The 23,795-nt window shown below is 38.1% G+C and overlaps 1 protein-coding gene and 1 long non-coding RNA gene across 2 annotated transcripts in view; both read left to right on the top strand.

Moving 5' to 3' along the window:
• SDHAF3 (succinate dehydrogenase complex assembly factor 3) overlaps positions 1–23,446 on the top strand; it is a 35,887-nt gene extending 12,441 nt beyond the window's left edge. The window contains exon 2 of the mRNA XM_076331462.1: positions 22,672–23,446. Coding sequence (XP_076187577.1) covers positions 22,672–22,875 — 204 coding nt within the window. The 3' untranslated portion in view covers positions 22,876–23,446. The remainder of the gene's footprint in view (positions 1–22,671) is intronic.
• Positions 11,575–14,734, top strand: LOC143157045 (uncharacterized). Its single transcript, XR_012994730.1, has 3 exons — positions 11,575–11,675; positions 12,727–12,773; positions 13,881–14,734. It is a non-coding gene; the product is annotated as an uncharacterized LOC143157045 (long non-coding RNA).
• Positions 23,447–23,795: the final 349 nt, after the last annotated feature.

The following is a 23,795-nucleotide window of genomic DNA, read 5'->3' as shown; positions in this document are numbered from 1 at the left end:
AACTTGACCAGATAGAGGAGAACAGTTGTGGTAGACCTTTGTTTTTAGAAACATTGATGGCAGTTTGCTTGGGATTGTCTTTGTTTTCCTTCATAAGAACAACCTATGCTATAAACAATTAAATATTTATCTTTTACAATGGAGCTGTTTAAAGTTTTGTTTCCTGCTGATGCATTAAACTCCAGGGCTGGAAAAAAGGCAGTACATAGAGTAAGATGCCTTTGTTCTTCAGAGTTTTGTGTAGAGCAGTATTTTAGTTGAATGGAGGATGACCCAGAAATCTTTTAGGACTCAGGAATCTTCATTATGGAAGGATTTTGGGTGGTGGAACAATGTCTGTATCGGGATTGATGAAAAGGTGTAATGAGGAGGATGATTTAGAAGCCAAAGTCTCAATGACTTGCAATAGGATAAGTCCTTATAAAACCTTTGGGCATATTGAAAAACAGCTGGCCAAGTTGTAAGCGCATCTGCCAAGAAAGAACTAAGAAGCCGTGCAGTGAAAATAGACAAGGGAATCCTGGACAAGAATATTCTGTTGTTTGTCTTTTCTAAATTTTGGAAAGACATCCTGTGATTAGATGTCTTGGGAAATCATAGAACCATAGAATCATTGAGGTTGGAAAAGACCTCTAAGATCATCGAGTCCAACCGTCGACCCAACACCATCATGCCCACTAAACCATGTCCCTAAGTGCCTCATCTACTTGTCTTTTAAATACCTCTAGGGATGGGGACTCCACCACTTCCCTGGGCAGCCTGTTCCAATGTTTCACCACTCTTTCAGTAAAGAAATTTTTCCTTACATCCAATCTAAACCTCCCCTGGCGCAACTTGAGGCCATTTCCTCTCGTCCTATCACTTGTTACTTCGGAGAAGAGACCAACCCCCAAGATGAATAACATCTTGCTATCTCCAAACTTTAAACAACCATCTTTTTAACAGCTGATGTTTTGGATGTGGGTAAGGCCTGTCTTGGCCTCTGTAGACGTCTGCAGTAGAAGACTCTTTTGATAATTGGTAAATACGGTTGGACCAGCAGAGCCTGGTCCGAGGTGATGGATGCTCCAGCCCCGACACCTTCCATCTGTATGGATCCAGTCTGCCAGTAATGGAAGGCTTCCCGGTATGGCTAACGAGTTGTTGATTTTTCACACACATCCACCTGTGTGTGTTGTTCTAAAGGGTTTAGGTTTATGTCCCTGGTTATAGAAGATCTGTTAACCATATATATTTCCTCCCACCCCCCCGCTTTAAAAATAACGTGGACCACTTTCTTGTTGTGGGTGGGAAACCTGTGATGGTCTGGGGATGCCATTTGAACCCTGGAGACTTAACTGTGGAAAAAGCCATCTGTGCCAGTATCATTGCATTCCTGATGTTTCCTGGGAAAGGGCTCCTTTAAATTGTAGTTTGGGTTCTATAGTTTGGGTTTTGCTAGAAAGGCAGCCTGAGAACCTGCAGGATCGGATGTGTCAGTTTAGATACGGCCCTTGCCTGTTTGCTGCTGTCCGGTCCTTGCTGCTTGTTTTATGACATTGATAGCTCTTGATTTTCTGGAAAGCCCGTAATTGTAAGATGAAAAAGTTTTGTTTTGCTTTGTTTTTTAAAATTTAACTTTCCGTGTCTGAGTTGTTTCAAAACTAGTATGTTTTAATTATTGTAAGTGTATGTTTTTCCAGTGGTAAAGATTAATTTCTGTGGTCATTTATATTCAACTTATTCTGAATGGAAAAATATAAAGGGGTGCTTCAAAATATTTTAGTCCAGTGGAGAATAGCAAAAAAATTAAAATGGAAAGATTAAGGTGGAAGCATTGACAACTACAGGTTCTTCTCTTGAGTGTCTGTTGTCTGATTCCAGATAAATAGATACTAAGCTGTTTTGTAAGAAATGGGGAAACATGGAAATAGTATTTCTGAACTATTCTGAGTGATGTGTTCATCAAGCAGTAGAGGTTTGCTGTGTATTGAAACTCGCATCCTAAAATAGGATTTACCTAATGAATTGGTCAAAAGAGGAATGTCACCATTAACTTTTTGAAGTTGAACACACTCATGATCATAGAGTGATATTTTGTGTGTGTCTAGCTTGAAAACATATTTATCAGCATTTGTTTAATAATTACTTTACCAATAACCTGTTTTTGTAAAGGGTAATACGGAATTGTTCAGGGTTCTGGACCTTGCTTTTATATTCATCAGCTTTTCCTAGGAAATTTTATATTCTGCATTTTGTTTTATTCGCATCATTTTCAGGAAAAAGTTTTTCTGACTTCATTTGACATTACAACAAACTTGCTTCTCTTAAGGACGTTTTCTGTAGCATTGACTAGTATCAACTATCCAGCATTAACAGGTGTTTCACAAACTGAATTTTCTAGACGTTAACTACTTCCAACCCTTTAGGATTGTTTTTTTTCTGTATACGTGTATATATAGATACGCACTATACATATATGGTGTATTTCATGGGTTTGGCACCATCTGCTTCATTGAGTGTTTAATGGTTTTGACCTGCAGCAAAGCATGTTGAAATCATAAGATGATTTCAGTGGGTTCTTCTGAAATTGCAGATATGCCTGACTGTCTTCTCAATGGACAGTAGCAATGTTGTGCTGCTTCTTGTAGGCATGTGGTTGAGTCATGGCCACCTAATTGGTAGCATCAGTCACAAAAAATTGGAAAATTTTCCCTTTTTTTCCTGAGTTCATGGTGGCAGAATTGTCTATCATTGATAATGTTGATAAGTCCTTTAGGTTGGAAGTCGGCCAGTTCAGTGGTGATGCCAGTAGAGGGGCAGTGAATGAAATTTGAAGGAGCAAAATGAAGTGTAACAAGATGTTGCTGCCTGGGTTATGGAATAGTTCCCGAAGGAAACCGAGGTCTGTCTGAAGAGCTTTTAGGTTAGTAAGAAGGAAAACAATCTTGAAATTGCTGTACTTTTAGTACAAAGTATGTTGGACACAATAATAAGCTTTCCAACATGCTGCAGTTTGTAACACTGTTGGCTGAAGCAGAGGCAGAAGTCTGGAGGGGCTTTGTTAAATGCTTTATAGTTTTCTTGCTGTTTCGTTTTGACCTTGCTAAATTGACATACCTCGGACTTTCAAACGTTGTTGTTGAAAGTGTGCTTGATTTTGCAGTGACTGGCCTTTTTGAAGACCACTGGGTACTTTTTGCAACATACTCTACGGAGAACAAACTTGAGGAATTTTGTTGCCGTATTGTCATTGATACTTGGAAGGTATTTCTGCTGTTAATAAAATAAACATGTACAACAGAATATAAGGAGTACTTAGTGTAGTACTAATTTTTTGGGTTTTTTACTGAATTGAATTGAAAATTTGCGAATAGAAGACAAATTTGTATCTTGCTTAAGGAAGTAAAATACTTTTTGTGTTGTGTTCAATACAGCACAGTTTTAGACAGTAACTTTTATCTAAACTACTCATAAGTATTGCTTATGGATGAGGCAGAAAACTAGATACACAAGGAAAGACAAGGAAAATAGAAAAAAGAAAATAGTGGATTTTTTTAACTGGAAGTAAGTTGAGACATTGCTGTACAACAGTAAGGAGGAAAACAGAGGGATTAACGAGCCCACCAATCTCTCGCTATTGCTTACGTCACTAGGAATTGTGGAGAACTTCGTGTAGGTAAAGGTGAAGTTCCTTTCAGCTCTAGTAAAAGAGAAGTATGAAGGTAAAGTCATTCATGTATCAGAGTATTTGGTTAGGAGAAAGGAGTCTGAATTTTGCAATTGAAGAACTTAAGCATTTACCTGTTTGCATTGAAGCAAACCTTTGTTTGCTTCAGACTCTTGTTAATTCTGCTTGATAACGTATTGCTAAATCCTGTCCCTTTCAGATGGTGCACTCTGCCACCCGGAGTCTTCACAGGCTGAGTGACAAGGTTTTGGAAAAAAACCTATCCCAATACAAAACCTGCACATCACAGAGGAGATTCTAAGCCAAAACTAAGCAGCGTGTGAAATAAGCATTTGACTTGGGAATACACCTCTTGAAGAGCGTGGTGGGATCTGTTAGTTTGACTGTTTGGCCCCAGCACTGCCAGGCTAAAGCTGTGTCTGTACTGCTGAATTGGATGTGCCTGGGGCTGCTTTGCAGCTGGCAGTGGAACAGCCCATGTCCATGCTGTTAAACTCTTACCCTCCAAAGCAGGGTGGCCACATCCGAACTGCCTGCTGGGAGCAGTCCCCGATCTGTGCCAGCTCATCGGCTGGGCCTGGGGGTTGTTTGGGAGACAGCTAGTTACCCTTAATCAAAACCTGTGCCAGGGACCATGGCACCAGGCTCCCAGGGTGGGTGGTTGAGGTCTGCTTCCTTCTCAAAGTGTTCCCTGGCACTGTTTTAACTTGTTACTGCAGGCAGAGCTCTGACTCCTCTGCTGTCAAGTGCAAGTGCTGCTTTTTTTCTGGATTCTTTCTCTCTTGCATTATCAGATTCTCATCAACCGTTAGATTTATCTAACTTTCCCCAAATCAAGAGTTGTCATCTCTGGAACCTGTGTGCAGATCTGAGCCGTTCTAAGAAACAAGTTCTGAACTCTCTGGTGCTATTCTGTTGCTGGTCTGGTAAAATAAGGGGAGACTCTCTAGGCCTTTATGAAATTGCATGTCAAACCTGGGTGCTATGTCTGTACAGCAGCAATTGTGAATGTTCCGCTCTGAATAGCTGGGAAATATATTCCTGGAAGGAAAAGAAAGAAAAAAAAACCCAACCCCTTGCTGTTTTTCTAGCCAGGAGGGATTGCCAGACATGTGTCTTGTTACTCTGCATCCTAGATCTGAAAAATGTTATTTGAATACTACTGTTTCTTTAAAATTTCATTTCTGCTTCAATTCAATGGGAGCGTTCGCTGGTACTAGCCCTTTCAGTGTCCTCTTGAGAACATTTTCAGCTGTCGTTCATACTTGCTCTTTGCATTGATAAGGCAAGTAAGCACACATTCTCATCATTCCCTTTTACTGACCCACTTCTGAAATGTCACGGGCCAAGTTTAAACTCTTGTGGGCCACAGCAGATGAGACTATGACATTGTGAAGTTCGTTGTGTGCAGCGCCTGTAAGAGGGTGTTGTATGGGTGAAGAGCAGCCTGAAGAAGCCCGGTTAAACTTGCTTGGGTAATGATGGGTGTAGAGGAACTCCCCAGTTCCCTGGAAAAACCAGAGCTACTGTGGTCTTACACAATACCCCAAAGACAGGAGACAGAAAATACACTTTGTTTCTCTTTGGGTAGTGCCAGTTTGTGGATTAGGGCATTTCTAATTTATGCTTTGTTGTTGTTGAGCCTAATTTGGTGAACTGGTATCTTTAAGATGTATTGCTTGTAAATTTTGATCAGATATTTTTTGGGTGCTCTTGCATAATGTGTATTGTGTTTCAAGTGGAAAGGAAGTTTTGTTCTTCTTTTCGCTTGCATATTGTACAAATAAAGCTTCAATGACTGTTCGATTTAGTGAGGAAAATACTAAATGCAGTCTGTGTTTCTTTTCTGAGAAATAGCTGCCAATGAAGTTTTGTATGTGTTATGAAAGAATAGGATGGAAACTAGCTTATGTTAGCATGCATTCAGTAAATGCTTGTGTTCTGATACAGTTTGAATAAATCAGCTGATTATTGAATGATGATAATATTCTATTACTAATCTCTCGAGTATCTGAACTTGTCTGTCTTAGTGAAATTTGTAGTTGGCTTAGTTGTTTTTATACATTTGCCTTGGGGGGAGTAAAGAACTGTTTGTTATAGTACGATATATTCAGCTGGAACATTTGAAAAAAAAAATCTTAACTCTGGTAATCCTCAAAACATAATGTCAGATCTTATCGGTGACCGGAGATTTGTATTTTAAATATTTTTTGCTTAGGGATGGTCATTAAAATATGACTTGGACTAATCTTGGCTTTTTAATGAGTAGAGTAATAAAGCAGAGGTAGCCTGGAAGACCTTGGCTGGAAGGGACCTCTGGAGCCCTCTACTCAGAGCAGAGCCATCTTAGATCAGGTTGCTCGGGGCCTTGTCTGGTCACAAATCCTTGTGATTTTTGCTGTTTGGTGTAGAGGATGTGGAGAAAAGATTTGACTTACAGTGTTATTTTAAAATGTTAGCTGAGAAAATTCCCAAAGTTTCTGGTGTTCAAGCAAAGCTAATTACAATGATAAAAGTCAGAAAGTCATAATTTAAATCAGCATTCACAACTAAATGGTAGTGAAGTACAAGTGCTAACTGAGTACTCTGAAAGTATGTGATCACTGACACACATTGTTGCGCTTTGCAGTACATCTAATCACTTGTTTTCAATCCGAGAGTAATAGGTCCCGAAGAAATGAAAATCAGACTGTGTTGGGTTTTGTCTAATAATTTGTTTATATATAAATGTAACTATGTAGGTGTGATGTTGGCTGTGTGTTTACATTTCAACAATATGTTTAGTATGCTTTAGTTTAGTTTATCTGATTTTATATTGAGACACAAGTCAGCCATATAAATTACATGTGTGGCTGAAATGAGGGTTAATGTGCTAGACAGTATGAAGTGTAACTGTGATGGAAAGACTTTTATGGCAATTAGCAAGGGCTTGAAAACCAGTATTATACATCATTATACATCATTATTAATTTTTATTGTCTTGTTTTTAATGGATTGTTTGTGCACTTACTTGCACAAATACACACTTTAATGCACAGTAATAAGTATAGGTAGGAATAAATTAAGCATATGAGTTTGTGCAGATTTTTCTTTTGAAAATCAATTCCATGGTATCCAAAAGATTTAGTTCCAGTCTTTCATGGCATTACAATTTTAGGATGCATTAGCTAGATTGATACCTAACAGTGCTTCACTTGAATTTAGTAGTCTAGCAGAAAGCATGCAACAGTGTGTAATGGATTTAATTGCAGTGTGAATGAGCACTTTGAATTTTTTTTATTTGGCTTTGTCTTTTTTTTCATCTTCAGATGTTCAATTCTGTTGTGTGAGATGAAGTTCTCATGACCCCTTGTACTATTTAGCATATCCCATTTGTTGATAAAAGCTTTTGGTACAGTGATGCATCTATCCCTGGCAAGTTACCAAGTTACTTGCCAAAGGTTTCCTTTTTCCTGAGTAATGGGACTTTTTGTTTGTTTTCATTTGTGATTAGATTGCTTGTAGGCAGCGTTTTTGAGGGAAGATAGGATCCTAAAGATATTTCAAATAGGTATGATAATTTTGACAGCAATTGTGGCAGAACTTTCCCAGGGAAATTCTCCACCCACCTGATGAAATAAAGCATTACTAAGCTGGGTTCTGCAAAGGAAGTTGTTTTGCAAAGCTGTAACTTGTAAAATCACTGCTATAGTGGATATATAGCAAGCAGTTCAGTGAAGGTGAGGAGATCTGTTGTATTTTTCTCAGAAACAAACACAGTAGAATACAAATGATCCCATTACTTCCCCCCCCATTGGTGTAGGGTCTTGTTTTCAGTGTTCTCCTCTTTTAAGAAATTAAAAATTCATGTTAAAACGTTATATTTTGACATAGAGAAGGTAAGTTATGTTTTAGTCTGATTTTCTAGGGCAGCACTCAGTAGTAAAGGCTAGTCCTGCGCTATAGCAGCAGGTGGACTTTGTGGTTGAATTTACTGTAGTGCACGTGCCTGGGGGTCAGAGATCCACAGGGAGCTGGGGTGAGCTAGGAAGCGCAGTATGGTCAGGACACCAAAGTGATGCCTGACCATGGCCCTGGGACCAGCCCGTGCAGATGCCTTCAATGACTAGCCCATAGGGACAGTTCAGCAAGCAGCCCACAAGTGGGTTTTGGTGTTAACAACTGTTTATTCTAGTCTACCCATCTTTTCTGTGACAGAAATGGGGCACATGCTGGGATGGTAGAGGAACCCTCGCAAACCCTTCCTGTGCAGGGCCAGTGCTCAGAGCTGTGACCTGCTGCATCTGCGTGCTGTGCTCACCTGTTGCATTATGATACTGCTGAACGGGAGGAGTTTCCAGTACATCACTAAAAAGATCTAGTTTGACTAGTCTAAACTCTCCCCTGGACTGGCGGCTTCACAGATGCGATGGGTTTGATGTTACTGGGAGGATTTCCTCCCCCCCTCCCCCCCCAATTTAGCGAGCATGATTTTTTTTCAGGGGCACATGGAACATTCTGCAGGACAGCAAAGCATGCTAATATTCATCCCCCCCTTAAGATTGAAATAAACCCCTGCTCATGAAGACCCCATAATTTACCATCAGTGTGGTTCAAGGGGGAAGCATCACTGGGTGGTAGGTGATGTAAATGTTATTCAAGAGTATTCTGCTGGTGTCTTCAGGCAACTTGTTTGAGAGTTTTTTCCTGTTTACTATCTTGGCCTAACTCTATAGTGAATCGTGTGACTAAATTGAAAAGCAGAGTAGGTTAATTGGGAGTTTACCTTAAATAGGTAGCTCTAAAAGCCATCCTGCAGAATGGAGAGTGAGACAAGAAGTTATCCTGATTCTCATGTAACTGCCTACTTGTGGGCAGATGTACACAAGACTTTCTTTTCCATATTTTTCTTGGCTAGCAATGAAAATTCATTAAGACATATAAACAACTAAAAAATAATTCAACTTTTTACTGTTCATATAGCATTGCATTGCATTAAACAAGTCCAGAGTAATTTTAAAGCCATGCAAACGTAAGTTGAGATAATTCCTTAATGTTGAAAAGTCTTGAAACACAAGTGAAACCTCTTGAATAGTTTTAGTATTCTCTGACTGGTAGAAACCTATTTATTTGCATCATCAATGGATGGCAAGCAGAGATTTTTCTAGAACTTATTATATAGTCAGTTTGAAAACTCTTCCTGATCATATACAGTAGAAAAAGGACTTGTTTCTTAATACAGTATAAATAAACAGTGCAGCAGTTTGACATTGATGCTAATGATAAAAGTATCATTATATTAGTGTCGAGAGAGCATCTGAGTGGATGCGGACGTACAATACCAAAATGATTAAATGGTACCACTTAACTCACAGCAGAGGCAGTTTATCTTGGGGGTTTTTGACATACAAGTAGAACTAACAGGCAAGGTGAATTACCTTCTGTTCCAGTTCAACACGTATTTTTGCTTGGATCAGACAGCCTGTGGTTGCACAGAGAAAAAGGACAGGTTCTAGGTGGGTGAGAACTTTTAGGAATAAGTAGGCAGTCTGGATTTTTGTTGCGAAAGCTTACGTTTTTGTTAACTGAGTGTTCATTTCAAAATGTAGTACGTACAACTAAGCTATTTGACTTACTTGATTTCCATCCCTTTATTACTCCCCTACCCTGTTTTCCCTGTCACTTGCTAATTGAAAGCAAGCCCCCTTTAATAGTTGGAAAACCTTCTGCAGAAACAAAAAAGAAGGAATAGAACAAGATTTAGGTGAGTTAGTTTTGAAGTATTTGTTGTATAGACATTACAGGAGAATGTGTTCAGGCTTGAGTTTGATACGTATTTGATCTTACCAAGAACAGTACAGAATATTTTATGGAGTTTTTCAGAAGTGCTTTCAAATTAGCTGTCTCTACAGTACTTTATTGAATTTTGAAACTTGTTCAGCAGATCAGTGAATTTTCCTTTTTGCTTTTGTACTTAATCCCTCCAGTCTTCTGTGACAGCCCAACCCGTACTTGCTGTATTGTGACAGATGCTATAAAAATCCTCTTAAATGTCAAAGCCATTGGATAAAGGGATAAATAGATAGTGACTTGCAGATGGTTACAGAAGTTTTTAGGTTTTTCAGATTTGGGGGCTCTGATGTAGTCAGTAGAGATGCATGCTCCTTTATAGCAGCTCTTGAACATACTGATGACACATTTGTTTTCTTCAGTTAACTTCTGTGGCTACTTCTGAAGTAGTTCAGAGATTGTATAAAAATCTGCAAGTTAAAAACCCTTGGTAAGATACGTAGATTTGTAGGCTTTAGAGTTTTTTGACCTTAAGAAACTGCTAAAAAAAATCAGTACAATTTTAGAATAATGTTTAGAATGGGAACTTTTAATTTCTCTGACCTTTTTTGTCTGCACCGTTATATCAGAGGACTTTCTGGCTGCATATATGTTATCACAATAGTTTAAGAAAATAAAACAGAGTAAGGAACTTTCTGTTGTAATTTTCAGAGCAATAAAACTAAAGAAGGAGGAAATGCTGTGATTTATTCTATTTCTTGGAGGATATGGAAGACTTTTTAAACAATTTATATTATTAACTTCATTTGACAGAGGTACGTTTATGTGTATGCAAAGTGTATGTCTGGTCTGAAACTTCAGCATCATTTAGCATCTTTTGCTGCAGCAACAAGAACTTTAAACTGGGTCTAGCACAGAAACTAATGAGTTAATCTTTTTTGCCTTTTATTAAGTACTATGAAGTACATGTTAACTGCAGTAATAAGCCTTCTTTCCATGGACTGAGTTTACAAATATAAACCAGTATGTTGTTAGTTGTCTTAAGGAAAATGTCAGTTACATCAGTGTGCATTTATTTTCATAGAGATGCCCTATTGCCGCTATTTAAAAGCAAGAAGGACTGAATTGTAACCAGATGATTGTGGTCAAATACACTGAGTTATTTCTATAGAGTAGGACTTCGAAAAGCACCAGACTGAACGTCATACTTAGATAAGTAACATCCTTATAAGAATTCCCAGTGGCAGTATTTTTTTATTTTTTAAATCATACGAGTCCACCTGTATGTAGGCTTTCTTTTATTCATGGCCAGTCTCCTAGGTAGTGCTCTATGAAGAGCACACCTCAAAATGTTTGTGCCATGTTGAAGAAGCAGGTAGGTAAACTTTAATGACTCCTTGCTTGTCTGTTTTAAATGCCTCCGCAAGCACCCAGGTAGGGCTTGTCTCTCTCCCCTGTTACTAGAGGGACCGTGGTAAGACTGGCCAAGAAAATCAGCCTTTGACTCAGTATGTTCTGTTGCTTTGCTTTTACCAATTTTGCTTTGCTAAATTAGTATCCCATGTATTGTATTGGAACAGGGAATGTAGAATACATTCACTTAAAACTCGGGAAGTTTCTGTCTGTTTGTCCTGAGGGATGGATCAGACTTTTACACTAATGACCTTCTGGTCTGTTTATTAAATATTGCCCATGACTTTTTACTTAATTCATTCAAGCATATTATTCTTCTGCAGGTCCATTAAAGTAAAAAATTCAGTGCACCCTCAGCAGAAGGGTTATTTGTGGTGTCAGGAAAATCAATGCAAGATGCCTATTAGCGGATTAAATTTTTGTTTATACTTGAGGTTTTCTTCGTTACTGTATTAGTTTAAGGTTTTGGCTCTAATGAGCATATAGGAATGTAAGTAGTGGAAAAATAAGACTACTGAGTCTCTTTTGGTTATATATGTACGCTTGAAATGCTTCATGGGGTATAAATTGAGTAGAACATCATGTATGGAAAGTCTTTCAGGTGTCATCATCTGGGATATGTAATCTTTTGCATGTTCTTAGTTAGTATCTAGCAGTTTGGAAACTAATGTGGTTGTCTTGGAAACAGGCTTTATTTTCCTTTTGTGAATATCTAGATGTGAAATCATTGTCTTCCTTGAAAATCTGGAAGTAATACTTCTGAAAGAAATAACTGCAGATTCAAGACGCTTGTCCTCTGTTTAAAGAATTGATGCTGGAGTCTGTAAGTGATGTTTGCATTGTGTGCTTTAATTGTAGTTGTGTGATTATGTTGCTAAAACAGTCTTTAGGGTTTTTTAGGTAAAATGCCGGTACTTAGTGTTGATATTTAAGCCTGGGACTTATTTGCAGTGAAGCACTTTGCCAAGATTTCCTAGCTTAATATTTAAATAGAAATATTACAGTATAACTGATACATTGAGGAAGTTAAGTTCCTAAAAACAAACTGATACTATCACTTCCAGTCTTTTCCCTTGCCCTGCTTTAAATTAACAGCATGTGATAAAACCTTGAATACTCTGTGAGATTGTAGCATAATATTTGCCAGACAAAACATCAGCGGTAGACAAAAGTGCACAGGACAGCTTTTTTCTAGCCAGAGAGCTGCCATGCACAGCATAAAATGTCAAAGCAAAATAGAAACTGAGTCAAGGAATAACCATCTTTCAAGTTGCTGAGGATTTATTAGAATTTGTATGAAAATATGAAACAATGTTCTTGGAAGAAGTTTAACTTTTCCGGTCTGTAGCTTATTTGTCCAGTCACAGCAGTCTTAGAGTTTGGTATTAGTAACAGTGTAATTTCATCATAATTTTTACAGATGAAGGTCCAGACTGAATAATTTTCCATGTTTTGTTCTTAAATCGTTAACTACGTTAAGTTCTAATGGGGTTTTTAATATATTTCTCTTCCAAGTATTTTTGTCTCCAGTACCAATTTAAAAGATCTCAAATACTGGTACGTACTTCAGAGAAGAATTTTTTTTTTTTTACACTTTCATAAAAGAAGTCTTTTTTTCGGTGGAGCTCACACGTTGAATGGTACAACCTGTCCAAGGGAAGAGAACCATGACGGGATCTTGTCGAGCCATTGGAACCCATTCGTGTGACCATCTCTTTCATTCTACCTCCCATCTCTTCCTCCTGCCCCGTTTCTTGTGCTGCATCTACTTTTCAGATTGATCTCTCTTTTCAGAACCTAATTGGTCATTTTATTTTTTCTTAAATGTTTTTCCTTCAAGTATGTTCTGATTTTTTTCCTTTCTTTTTCCCTAGAACGAGCTCAAGCTTTCTATTTAAGGCCCGAGATGATGCTTATTAACGTAAGTGGAGAGGATCTTAAAGACTATGGTTGTTATCAGATGATGTAAAAAGCTTTTAGTGACCTAGATTTTGGCCCCGATATACAATACTGATGTAAGTATTGTGCATCCAGAAAGAAAGAATTAATCACAGCTTGTTTTTCCACAAATGACAGTAAAGTCACTCTTATGTACTGTAATGCTGATGTGCTCTGTTTTGGACTTCATAGCATTTATATATGTTTACCTTGACAGTCAGGCCACAGACTTCCCACTTTCACCTCAAATTATGATCTCATAAGTCTTACATGAAAAAAGGACAATAAAATAACATGTTATTTAAGCTATAAACAAAGCTGAGTTAGTCCTTGAGCTTTTTTCACATTCCTCTAAATAAATGTCATTTCTTCCAGTTTAACAATATTAGTAAACTGTGTTCAAAAAAAGTAGTCCATTTTATACCTTCCTGATCAAATAATAATTCTCCATGCTGATTACTAAGTATTACATAATTGTATTCCCTGGCTCCATTTTAGCTGAACAATTTTTCATTCTCTCCTCCCAAACTGCAAACAAGCAAGCAACCAAAAAAACCCCACCCTTACATGGTAACAGTTCTGTATAGTTACAGTATGTGCACCATTGTGTTACTGTGATCACTACCCTGCAATTTGATCGATAATCCCATATTCTAGCATCCTTCCTGAATCTCCTGGGAAAACATGATATTGTTAAAGTTCTCGTGGCTTTTCCTTTCAGATTAACTTTTAGAAAACTTCGAAGTTTTCTGGTTGTTCCCATTCTTTACGATCCAGTGACTTTGTCCTGGAGAAATCTGTTTTACCTCTGTGCGTTGTAATTAGAAATTGTGACACGGTCTTTCATCCCCAGAAATTAAAATACACATAATTCAAAGTTTTCTAAGGATGAAAAGGAACTACAATTTTTTTCCCATCATGTGTTTCACTTCAGGATGTTGCTGAGTCTCACTTCAGCAGCGTTACCCAAAGATAAAACAAACTCCAGGGGAGAGATTATAGATTCGTTCAAGGATAAATGGTTTTTTTGTTGCCTTTTGTAATTAAAAAAACACAAACCAACTGATGAACACTTTCCTTTTACCATAAGAAAGGAAGGAAGTTGATTGAAGCCAGTCATCTACAGCCAGCGAGAGAGAGAGAGACACGTAGTTGGTTTTGCAGTGATGAGACCCACATCTCTGGAGGACAGTGTTTCCAGTCATCACATCATGTTTAAGACAGAAGTTTCTCTCTCCGACGCTCGGCACAAAGGCAACCTACATCTCTTAGACACGTAACGTTTAGATGTAGACAATCCCATTGCAAGTGCTAGACTATCCCCTTGACTTGAAATGGCCTCTACAAATCTTTCCACCTAATAATGGACTGAAATACAAAATAGCTTATCCAAGGTGCTATTCACGCAACTTGTTTTTAGAGGTCCTCATTAATTACAATTGGGTATATTTGTTAGAAAAGGGAGGATTTTATTTCACCTGCATTGTTTTTTCTTTGGGGGTAGGAGATGTATCCCGTAATGAGATGGGTTCTCCACACTTGTGGTCTTGAAGGGTACTTGAGGAACTAGTTTGGCCTCTGGCAAACCATGTAATTTTTGTACCTTTTGTGTTTTGCATTTGTGATTAAATGAACTCTGTGTGCTGCTCTGCTGTCCCTGTTTTTCCTTCCCTTTCTGGAGTGCCACCATAGTGCCTGCCTCAGCAGAGGGGCAGGGACAGTGGCTGTGAGTTACCAGCTCTGGTTTAGCCCCACTCTGGGATTTTTTTCTCTTTGGGGATTCCTCAACTGCCCTGCTCGAGAGATGGTGATGCACAGGGATCTTATCCTGGGAGGAATGCAATTTGCGCTGTTGCTGGATTAGAAAAAAAATGCTTAAAAATTTTATTTTTGTTCTTTCACATAATCTGAAGTTTTCAAAAATTGGTATGAAAATGTGCTTTCCTTTAATTTCTGAGAAGTGCTCTTTTTTTTTTTTTAATAGAGTGAGTAATGTTTCAGCTTTAATAAAAATAAAGTATTATTTCTGGTACCCTTTTTGATTCTCACTTACATGTGCTTCAAGTTTCAACTTAGTGTTCTTATTACTGGTCATATAAGCTACTTGGTCTGTTTTTTAAGTGTTCGTGTTTTTATACATAGCAAACCTCTGAATAAAACGTACCTATTTAATGTGTTACATCCTAACTTCTGCTTAATGGAACCCTTCTATTAGTAACAGAAAATATCAAGGATGGCTGAAATTTGAAATGTAACAGAAATGGCAGATTTTTTAGCTTGTTAAGCATCTTATTCATTATGTCTAGGACCTGTCAGAAGGTGGTAAACAGATCTCAGAACAGCAGCATTTATAACCAAATTGCTCTCATGAAATATAGATAAATCATTCAACAGAAGAGCTAATTAAATCTGTAGCCTATAGCATAGCCACTGGTATCCTGTCCATTAGCAGCCCTGGTGCTCCACTCAAGCCAAAGAGCTTGAGTTTACAGTTCGTTTAATTTGAGCGACAGAGGTTTGTGTGTGAATGTAAAGAGGATTAGAATATTATTTAAGCGATACTTCAAGATAAGCAGTGGTGAACACAGGACTTGAAGAGTATTTGCTTGCTTACCTCTGTAGTTGCAGCCTTTGCTGGCTGCAGCACCGTCTCAGGTCTCTGACTTTGCAGCTATGGCTACCTTAGCCCAAACCACCCTGTTGAAGGGCTGTTCTGTGGCTTTCTTTGACGTGTCCGTGCTGGGAAAATCCTCCTGGTTTTGAAACCAGAAAACTTAGTGTTACTTTGCACAGCTCTGCCTTTCTTAGTACATATTAAACATTTTGTTGAGGGATTCTGTGCTGTGACATTGATAACGAAGGAGATGCTAGAACAAGAAAATATGAGGAAAAACATTGCTTTCTATCATAAATAAGCTTGTCGCTAGTTTTTTCTTGTATATGTCTGTTAATAGCGTAACCATATTTTTATGATGATCAACTTGTTTGTAATACTTTATTTAACTGGAGCACAATGCTGTTTTAGAGGCCTTACTGTTGCCTCAGAATGCGAGTGTTGTCTGCTGCACCGGAGCTGGAGTGTCTGTGGATGGAATGTTTGGCCTCATACCTTTTGGATGTTGGTGTTTTCCAGGGTTACATGTGAAGTCCTATAGCATATTCAGAAAGAGAATAATCTTTTGAGATTTCCCTCTTGTGCTCTCACTGCAGTCAATAAAATTTTTTTTTGCAAAACCACTCAGCAGTAACCACTCACCCTACATCCTTCAGGTTTTCGGCAGGAGCAGTGTTAACCCAGTGCTGAATGTTAGTGCAAGTTCCTCTTGCTAAGAGTTGCCTCTGGTTTGCTGTTACAAATGTGGTGGATGCTCAGGTGATTTAAATGCCAGAAGAGAAATTTTTTTTTTCACCTTCTGTCAATACTTGCGGTAGGAGCTGGACATCTTTATTCTCCAGAGGTCCTCTGCTGTGCTGGGTACCTCAGAGAGAAATTCCCATCTTCATTCTGTTGCCCTTTTCTCAGCAATTACTATTTTAATTTTCTACATAAGAAACTTGGATAATGCCAGCCATATGTCATTACCTGGTATCATTCAAATACCATTTGATGGGTATTTTCAAAAGCAGGAGGAAGGCTTACTCACTACCCTTTATAGTATATTGACATTGTTCTTTAAGTGATCATGGTGTGTCCTTTACAAAAACAAAGGTGATTTGAAATCGTCTGATAATACATTGTTCCTGTTAGAGGATGTGTGACTTCACATAGCTGTTTATTCAGATTAGGTAATTTATTTGACAGTAATTGTATTTTATGCAATTTTAAAAATGTTTATGGGCTATTTTAAGTGGTCTTACAGGGTGAAGTGTAGGTTGTTATGGCTTAACGTGTATGTGAGTGTATGAAAATATCCACTGAAATTGTGTATTAAGCTGAGCTTAAGTGTGGTAGAATTTTCCTGGGTTTGTTACTACATTTCTAACTATGCTTACAGCTTCAGGTAAAATATATGAAGATGCTCTGGGATTTCATGACGTGTATCTCACATTTGAAAATCACTTCTATAAAGATTTTGTCTTTTGCTGGTACTCAATTAGTTTAACAAACAAAACAGTTCTGTAGCAAAAAATACAGTAAATCAGTTGCAGAATTCTGCCTGAACGTGCATAAAATAATTCATTCAACATACCTCTGCACAATAATAAGAACAGGTTGTTCCTTGCTGTGCTGTTTGTTCACAGTCGTTTCTTCGCGCTTCCGTCCTAGCAGCATGTGTTTGATTTTGCTCCTAGTAGCAGCAGAATTTGAAATGCTGCAATTTTAAGTTAACTTCCAGGGAGCGATGAGGGTGGCCTGTCAGGCCATGCTTGGTTTTTTGATGTCACCCTGAGAAAAATCAATTTAAAACAATTTGATAGCGTTTTTCAGTGCCTGGCTGTGGCCTGTTTGTTTAACATGTCTCAGAATAGCGTTTTCTGATCTGGCCCCAGTGGTGGTGTTGTTTATCAGTGTTATCATTAGTTTGACTGCAAGTGGAGATGGTCTTTTGGAATGGAGGAGTACATCGGCTTTATACTCTAACTGCTTAAGGGAGATTAACATTTTAGACCTTTTTTTAAGAGAAAAACTGGCAAGAAAGTGAATCGTACACATAGTTACTGTGAACAGACATACCTATCCTGACTTCTTCTATCTGAATGAATCTTACAGAGATTTTTGGAGCGACTGTCTAAAATCTGGCATTGTACATGTTGAGGATGCTGCCAAAGAAAATAGAAATGATGATTACTGTTCTTCCCAGTGAAAATGGGCAAATGGGCTCCTAACCCATTTAATCTTACGATTAAATCATAAATGTCTATCATCATTTCATATTCGCTTATGAGATAAATGTCTATCAGCATGCACTGGACCAGGTAGGAGTCTATACATCTGGCAGTCAGGGAGTGGGGCTTTTGGTTGTGTGGTTTTTGCTTTTATTTTTTTATTTAATCCTTTCTCAACTTTGAAAACAACAAGGCTGACACTCTTTCTGTAATGTGTGGTATTTTAAAACCTCAAATGTCACCCATCCCCTTGCTCTTTTGATGAATTTGTGCATTCTGTGAATGCTTATGAATCAGAGAGCAGAGGAAAACTGTGTATTCACTTTAGTTAGTGAATTTAAATAAAAAAACCCTGTGGTTATTGATTACAGCAAATACTCACCTTCTGTGTTTTTGTAGAAATCCCTTGGAGGTTCAAGTATTTAATCATGTCATAGGATTTTAAGAGAGCCTAATGGCTGGATTCAGCTTGCATGCTGTAGACGCCAACGTGATCTGTGGGCAGAACCAGCATCTCTAAGGAGTGCATCAGAGCATTCAGGTGAGGCATCTGCCTCTCTGCATTGGCGATACGGAGAGTTTCAGGGTGTCTCTGCAGTTGTACGTGCTGTTGGCAATGCAGGGACCTGGCCAGTCCTGCACCTTGGACTGTTACCCTCCTTTAAGACTGGGATGGATACTGGGAGAAGCGGGACTCTGAAGGTGTCTGTGGTATGGATGGTCAGCACGCTGGGATTGAATACTGGATAAATCAGCTGTCTTTTCATGGTAAATGGTCAGGAGAGGTTGTCTTGACTTGGACTTGATTCTGATCGTCTTTGTTTCTGGTGGCAGTCTCATACAAGGGGTAAAGGCTTTTACCATTCAGCTGGTGGTTTGGTTGTGGGTTTTTTTTTTTTTTCCATGTAGGTACCCAGAAAGTGTACAGCTGGTGCGGGCAGAGGATCATTGCAATAAAAGCTACTTACAAAGAAACAACCAACCAACCTAAAGAAAACCTAAGGTGCAGAGGTTGTCCCTGACTGACCTGCCACACTTGACCATCCGTGCAAGGGAGGAGAGCACCTGTGTGCTTCTGCCATCCTTGTGTATGCTGAGCCTGGCTCTGCGAGGGTGCTGGTTTACTTGTCTTCCATTTTGTGTCTCCTGTCTCTGGTTCTGTGAGCAGAGTGCGAACTGTAGTTGGAATAAGATGCCCTTGAATGATCTGCCAGGGATTTGTGTTATGATTGACGAAGGAGTTTTGTTATATTTGGAAGATGTAGTTATATGTAAAATAAAATGAAAGGCAGAAGCGAAGTAATTTTCTTTGTTTGAGAACGCTAAGCAAGGGTTTGTTTCAGTTCTGCTGGTAGGGAAGATGACACTAGGAAATAGTTCAATTCTATATTTATTAAGTTCTAATGAAAACTAGAGCATACACAAACATGCTGCTCCTCCTTATTGCCTGAGAGGGACTGTGATCATCATATTTTGTGACCAAAGGTATATTATTGAAAGAACAAATGTTAGCTTGGTTTTTTGGTTGTTTTATTTTTTTTTCCTTCTCATTACGCTTTTAAGCCTATTATTGAACTTTGGAGTTCAACATATTAAAGTTCATGTGCAGTTAGCAAAATGACGTATTTTCTGTATAGAAGCTGAATCTTAAATTACAGAACTACAAATTACATAGTACCTTTCCACAAATCACTGATCACATAATAACAGTATGAATTTCTGAGGGAACAGTAATGTGTTAAACACTTAAATATCCCAAGCTTTGTTCGTTCCTCATCTGGTATCACAGGTGGAGAAAATGAGATATGCCATATAGTTGATCTTTTTCCAGCGCTTTTGTAAAGGCTGAAACATATTTTCTTTGGTGCATCACTGCCTTTTGGTAAAATGAGGTGAGAAAGTTCCATTTTCTGTCATGAACCAACCAAAACCCAGCATGTTTTCAGGGTCCAATTTTGAATTTTTGTTCACGTTACAAATCAGTGTGAAACCGCAACTATTGAGGCTTTCTGGCATGTCCAAAACATTTGTTCAGCTAGAAAATGAGTGGGGGGGAAAAGAGCCAGCGGTGACATGTCCAGATGGGAGCACATTGGAGTGCTGCGAAGCAGAACACCTGGCATCAAGGAATGAGGAAATACAGTCCATCGCTGTGTGTCTGGATGCAGGGCATCTGTGAGATGCGGCTTTGTTGAGGACCACCGCTTCCGAGATCTGGATTCTTTAACGCTGATGCTTTGTGAAGTGTGATGCTTTGATGTTAGAGTAAAAAAAAAAAAATTGCAGACTCTTTACCAGTAATTAATTTGACATTTGTGGAAAAGGTGATCTTCTAGTCAACAAAGTTTGTAAAACTGTAACTGGTCTTTAAATGGACTTCAGTTATTTCTAGGTACCATAGCCCATGCCTGCAGCAGTAGCCCCAGGCTGCTCCCAGGTGGCTGATCGTTAACGGTGGGGAGGACTTTTCTCCCACTGTGGAACCTATATTGGTGGGACATCACATGGAGGGGTTCTCGGGGTTTGTACATTTAGTCAGGTCTCTTGATAAGACGGGGAGAGTTTCACATTGCTTGCTTTCGGTATTGTTTCTGAATTATACGCTGTGAATGTTGTTGTTTGGTATAATGAGAATTTCTTTTTTTGGAGTCCAGAATCAATACTGACTGGATTGTTCTGTGCAGAAGTTCGAAGATAGAATGAGGTGGAATAGTTGATGTGTAACATGTTGGTGTGTTACTGGTCTGCTGACAGCTTCAGAGATCACATTTGTCCATCCGCCTTGATAAGAAATTCTGTAAATCACAAAGTTGAAGACTTTTTAACCCATTATCGTTTCTTACCTTGTTGTTGCTGTTTGATTGTTCAGTCATCAGGAAAAAACTGTATTTAGTTCCTTCTAAACCCTGTACCAACTCTACCATAAGGTAATACCATTGAGGTGTAGGATTACTGCAGGGATTAACTGTAGCGTCACTGTTCCTGAATGCGTATTTAATGTAAAAAGGGGAGAGGTGATGTGGGGAAGAACCTCAGTATTATGAAACCGTTGTTAGTTTTCTTATTAGGTAACGTGTAACTCAACGTTCTGCCACTACAGATCTCTCCATTAGAAATGAGGATTCAGTTTAGTTCAGAGTCTGTATTAATAAAAATTTACTTTTGTTTGCCCCGGTTTGTTTTATCTATCTATTTTCTTTAAATAGCCATGAATTAAGCTTTGCAGCAGGACTGGTAAGATCTTGCTGACTTTAGGGAGGCTTGACATGGTCCATAAACAATGTAATGTATTTATGTTAGTAAATGTTGTCATTTTGAAATTTATCACATGCTCATGAATAACATTCTTCCTTCTCACCCACTTCTCTGGAATTATTAGACGTACAGCTGAAGTAGTGGCTTTAGTAACTTTGCTGGTAATTGGATTAACAATTCAGTAGGCAATAATGAGGCTTCTTTTAGCTGAAAATTGGAAATTAAAATAATGCTTGCATCTCAATGCTATAATCCTGTGCTTTTGAATACTACTGATATTTGATCCTTCATTTAAAAAAAAAAAATGTTACCATGTAACGCAGTCATCATTCTTATTTATTCAGAATATAGGGGGTTTTAGTTCAGTTTCTTATACTATATTCCGAGTTGTGCTTGAAACTTTAAGGGTGCTTTAAGGGATACCTTACTAAAGTAGGAGAGAAGCCTATATTTTTTCCAATAAAAATTAACTTTTGAAATTAATTGCTTAACTGTAGAGTTTGTTTTTAAGTTCCTCTTAAGAAAAATGAAAGTTTAGGATCTCTTCCAACCGAGTGTTTAAACGTGTGCTTAACTTTTAGACATCCGAGTAGGTTCACTGACTTCCGTAAGTACACACGCCATGAGGCTTTTGACAAATTCACTCGCTACTTCTTCGAGGGCTGCTGCAGCGGGGCTGGTGCTGGGCAGAGGGAGCTGGGGAGCACACAGGATCCATGCTGATGGGCTTTGAACGCAGCGGTGTCAGTGGTAGCACCGCTAGCTGTGAATTAAATTTGCAGAACTGCTGTCCTTGCAAAACCCGCGAGTGTTGTAATTTAGAAAAGTCGTAATGGTCAAAGATTGCTCCAAAGCGGTGATAAAGCAATTTTCCAACTAGGCCCGCATTACTGGTGTGACCTGTTGGCCACTTCCACTTCTTCCCTTGAGAAAGTTTTGCTTTTATAATGGTCCTCGGCCTGGTATTGATGTAATACGTACTGACCGTTTTGCCTATCCACTGACATAAATACTGTTATTTAAGTAAACATGGTCCAAATGGTTTCTGTTACAACAGGATGGAAAGTAAGTCTGAACAAACTTACTTATGTTCAAAACAGTACAGAAAGGGGGTTATCCTTTTCTTTTTTTCCTTCGGAGAATGAGCGCGCAATATGGAGGTATCTGTCCTTGAAGTCCCTTCTTATTCTCCCCTAACTTTTAATTTTGCTAACTAATTTCTTCCAAAACCGGCAGAAACACAGAAGTCTCACAGTTGCTGAATTCCTACCACCTTTGGAGCAGTCCAGGGCTGGGTGCAAATGACCTTATCGGTTCCCAGAAATGCAGAGGGTGGTTATGCAGAAAGGCTTTAGGGCATTTGTCTACTTATAGATTGCTTTTTCTAATACATTTCTTCAAGAATAATACTTTTCCAGATGTATCAGTTTACAAAGTGAATCCTATTTATATCCTGCTAGATAGAAAACATGTATTTTAGTAGTTATAACTACATAAATATATTTGATCTATAATTAAATTTTGTTTTTTTCAGTAGTAGTACATGATATGACAATTAAATTAATCTGTACGTATATGATATGCATTTTAAACTAGCTACATAAAATTGACTGTAGATACTAGAAATGTCTATTAACTTTTCTTTCTTATAAAAAGTGTATTTTTTTTGTCATTTGGTGTTGATGACTGTTGTAGAAGATTGAGTAAAAGTATGTTATTACGGTAAAATGGTATTAAAAAAAGTTGACCTGAATCCTGCATTTGTCGTTTTTGTGACCTTTATATTCCTTCCTCATTAGAACTATGCAGCACTGATACAGCAACAAATTAATGAGGACAAACAAAACTTGAGAGAAAAGGCTGTATATGGAATCCAGCTCACAGAAGAAAAACTTAATGACTTCCGTGATGAACAGATTGGGCAGCTGAAGGAACTGATGGATGAGGCTACCAAACCTAATAAAAAAATCACCATTTCTAAAGACTCGGAACACAAAAACTAAAAGGTTTTAAAAATTGTTTTAATGCATACGGAAGCATTTTGAAACTTCCTTTTCCAGTTGGACTCGAATGTTGTTTCTGTGGAATAATGGGCGCTGCTGATGCCATAACTTGTCTGAAACAGATGTCTCTGGTTATTTGGCTTTCTATGCAAGAATAAATGTTACAATGGAATAATCACAACAATTTTATGTTAATTGCAATATTTTTTTCTCCTAATGGAAGGTGGAGACTTAAAGAATTCGGTAAAAGTAAATTGACATTTTTCAAAGAAAGCTGTGGTTTTTTTTTTATCTTGGCACCCATAGGGTAAAACATCTTTCTGTTTGTATATCATCCTCTGCCTTAATGGAAAAGATGCAATTAGCATTTGTTTTCTGATGTGGATTCAGTAGACAAAGAACAAAGGTATGGTACTAGAGTGTGTTCCTTTCAACGGAAAGAAATGAGCAGTATTAGAAAAAACTGCTGTTGAAATTGAAGGTTGGTTTTCTTCTTGAGCTTTATTGTGAAATGTACTTTAAAATAAAAGATGTAGTTCATTATTAAATTGACCTTGAAGGAACCACTGGCTTATGGAGAAAATTCTGCATTTTTTTCAAAGCTAAACTCAGATGATTGTTAGTATCTAAAATTTTTAAAAACCATTCATGAGTTGGTTGTGCTGTAGTTGGAATTCAAAGGCTCTTTAAAAGCTCAGTATCCCATATTATTCAATATTTTACATAGACCAGAATTTGTAAACTCCTCAATCACAGTAATTATCCTGTTGATAATACTCTATGACAAACATTAGTAATTTATTTGTAATACGTTAAGTCTTCATCAGGACAATGCATGCCTATTGTAATATTCATACTATTGAGACTAAAAAAAGTTCTGTTTTTTTAATCTGTTAAGAAAAAAGACGCCCCTTTTTGTG

Source organism: Aptenodytes patagonicus, chromosome 2 (assembly GCF_965638725.1).
Source record: "Aptenodytes patagonicus chromosome 2, bAptPat1.pri.cur, whole genome shotgun sequence".
Classification (NCBI taxonomy): domain Eukaryota; kingdom Metazoa; phylum Chordata; class Aves; order Sphenisciformes; family Spheniscidae; genus Aptenodytes; species Aptenodytes patagonicus.
This window is presented reverse-complemented; position numbering and strand designations above follow the sequence as displayed.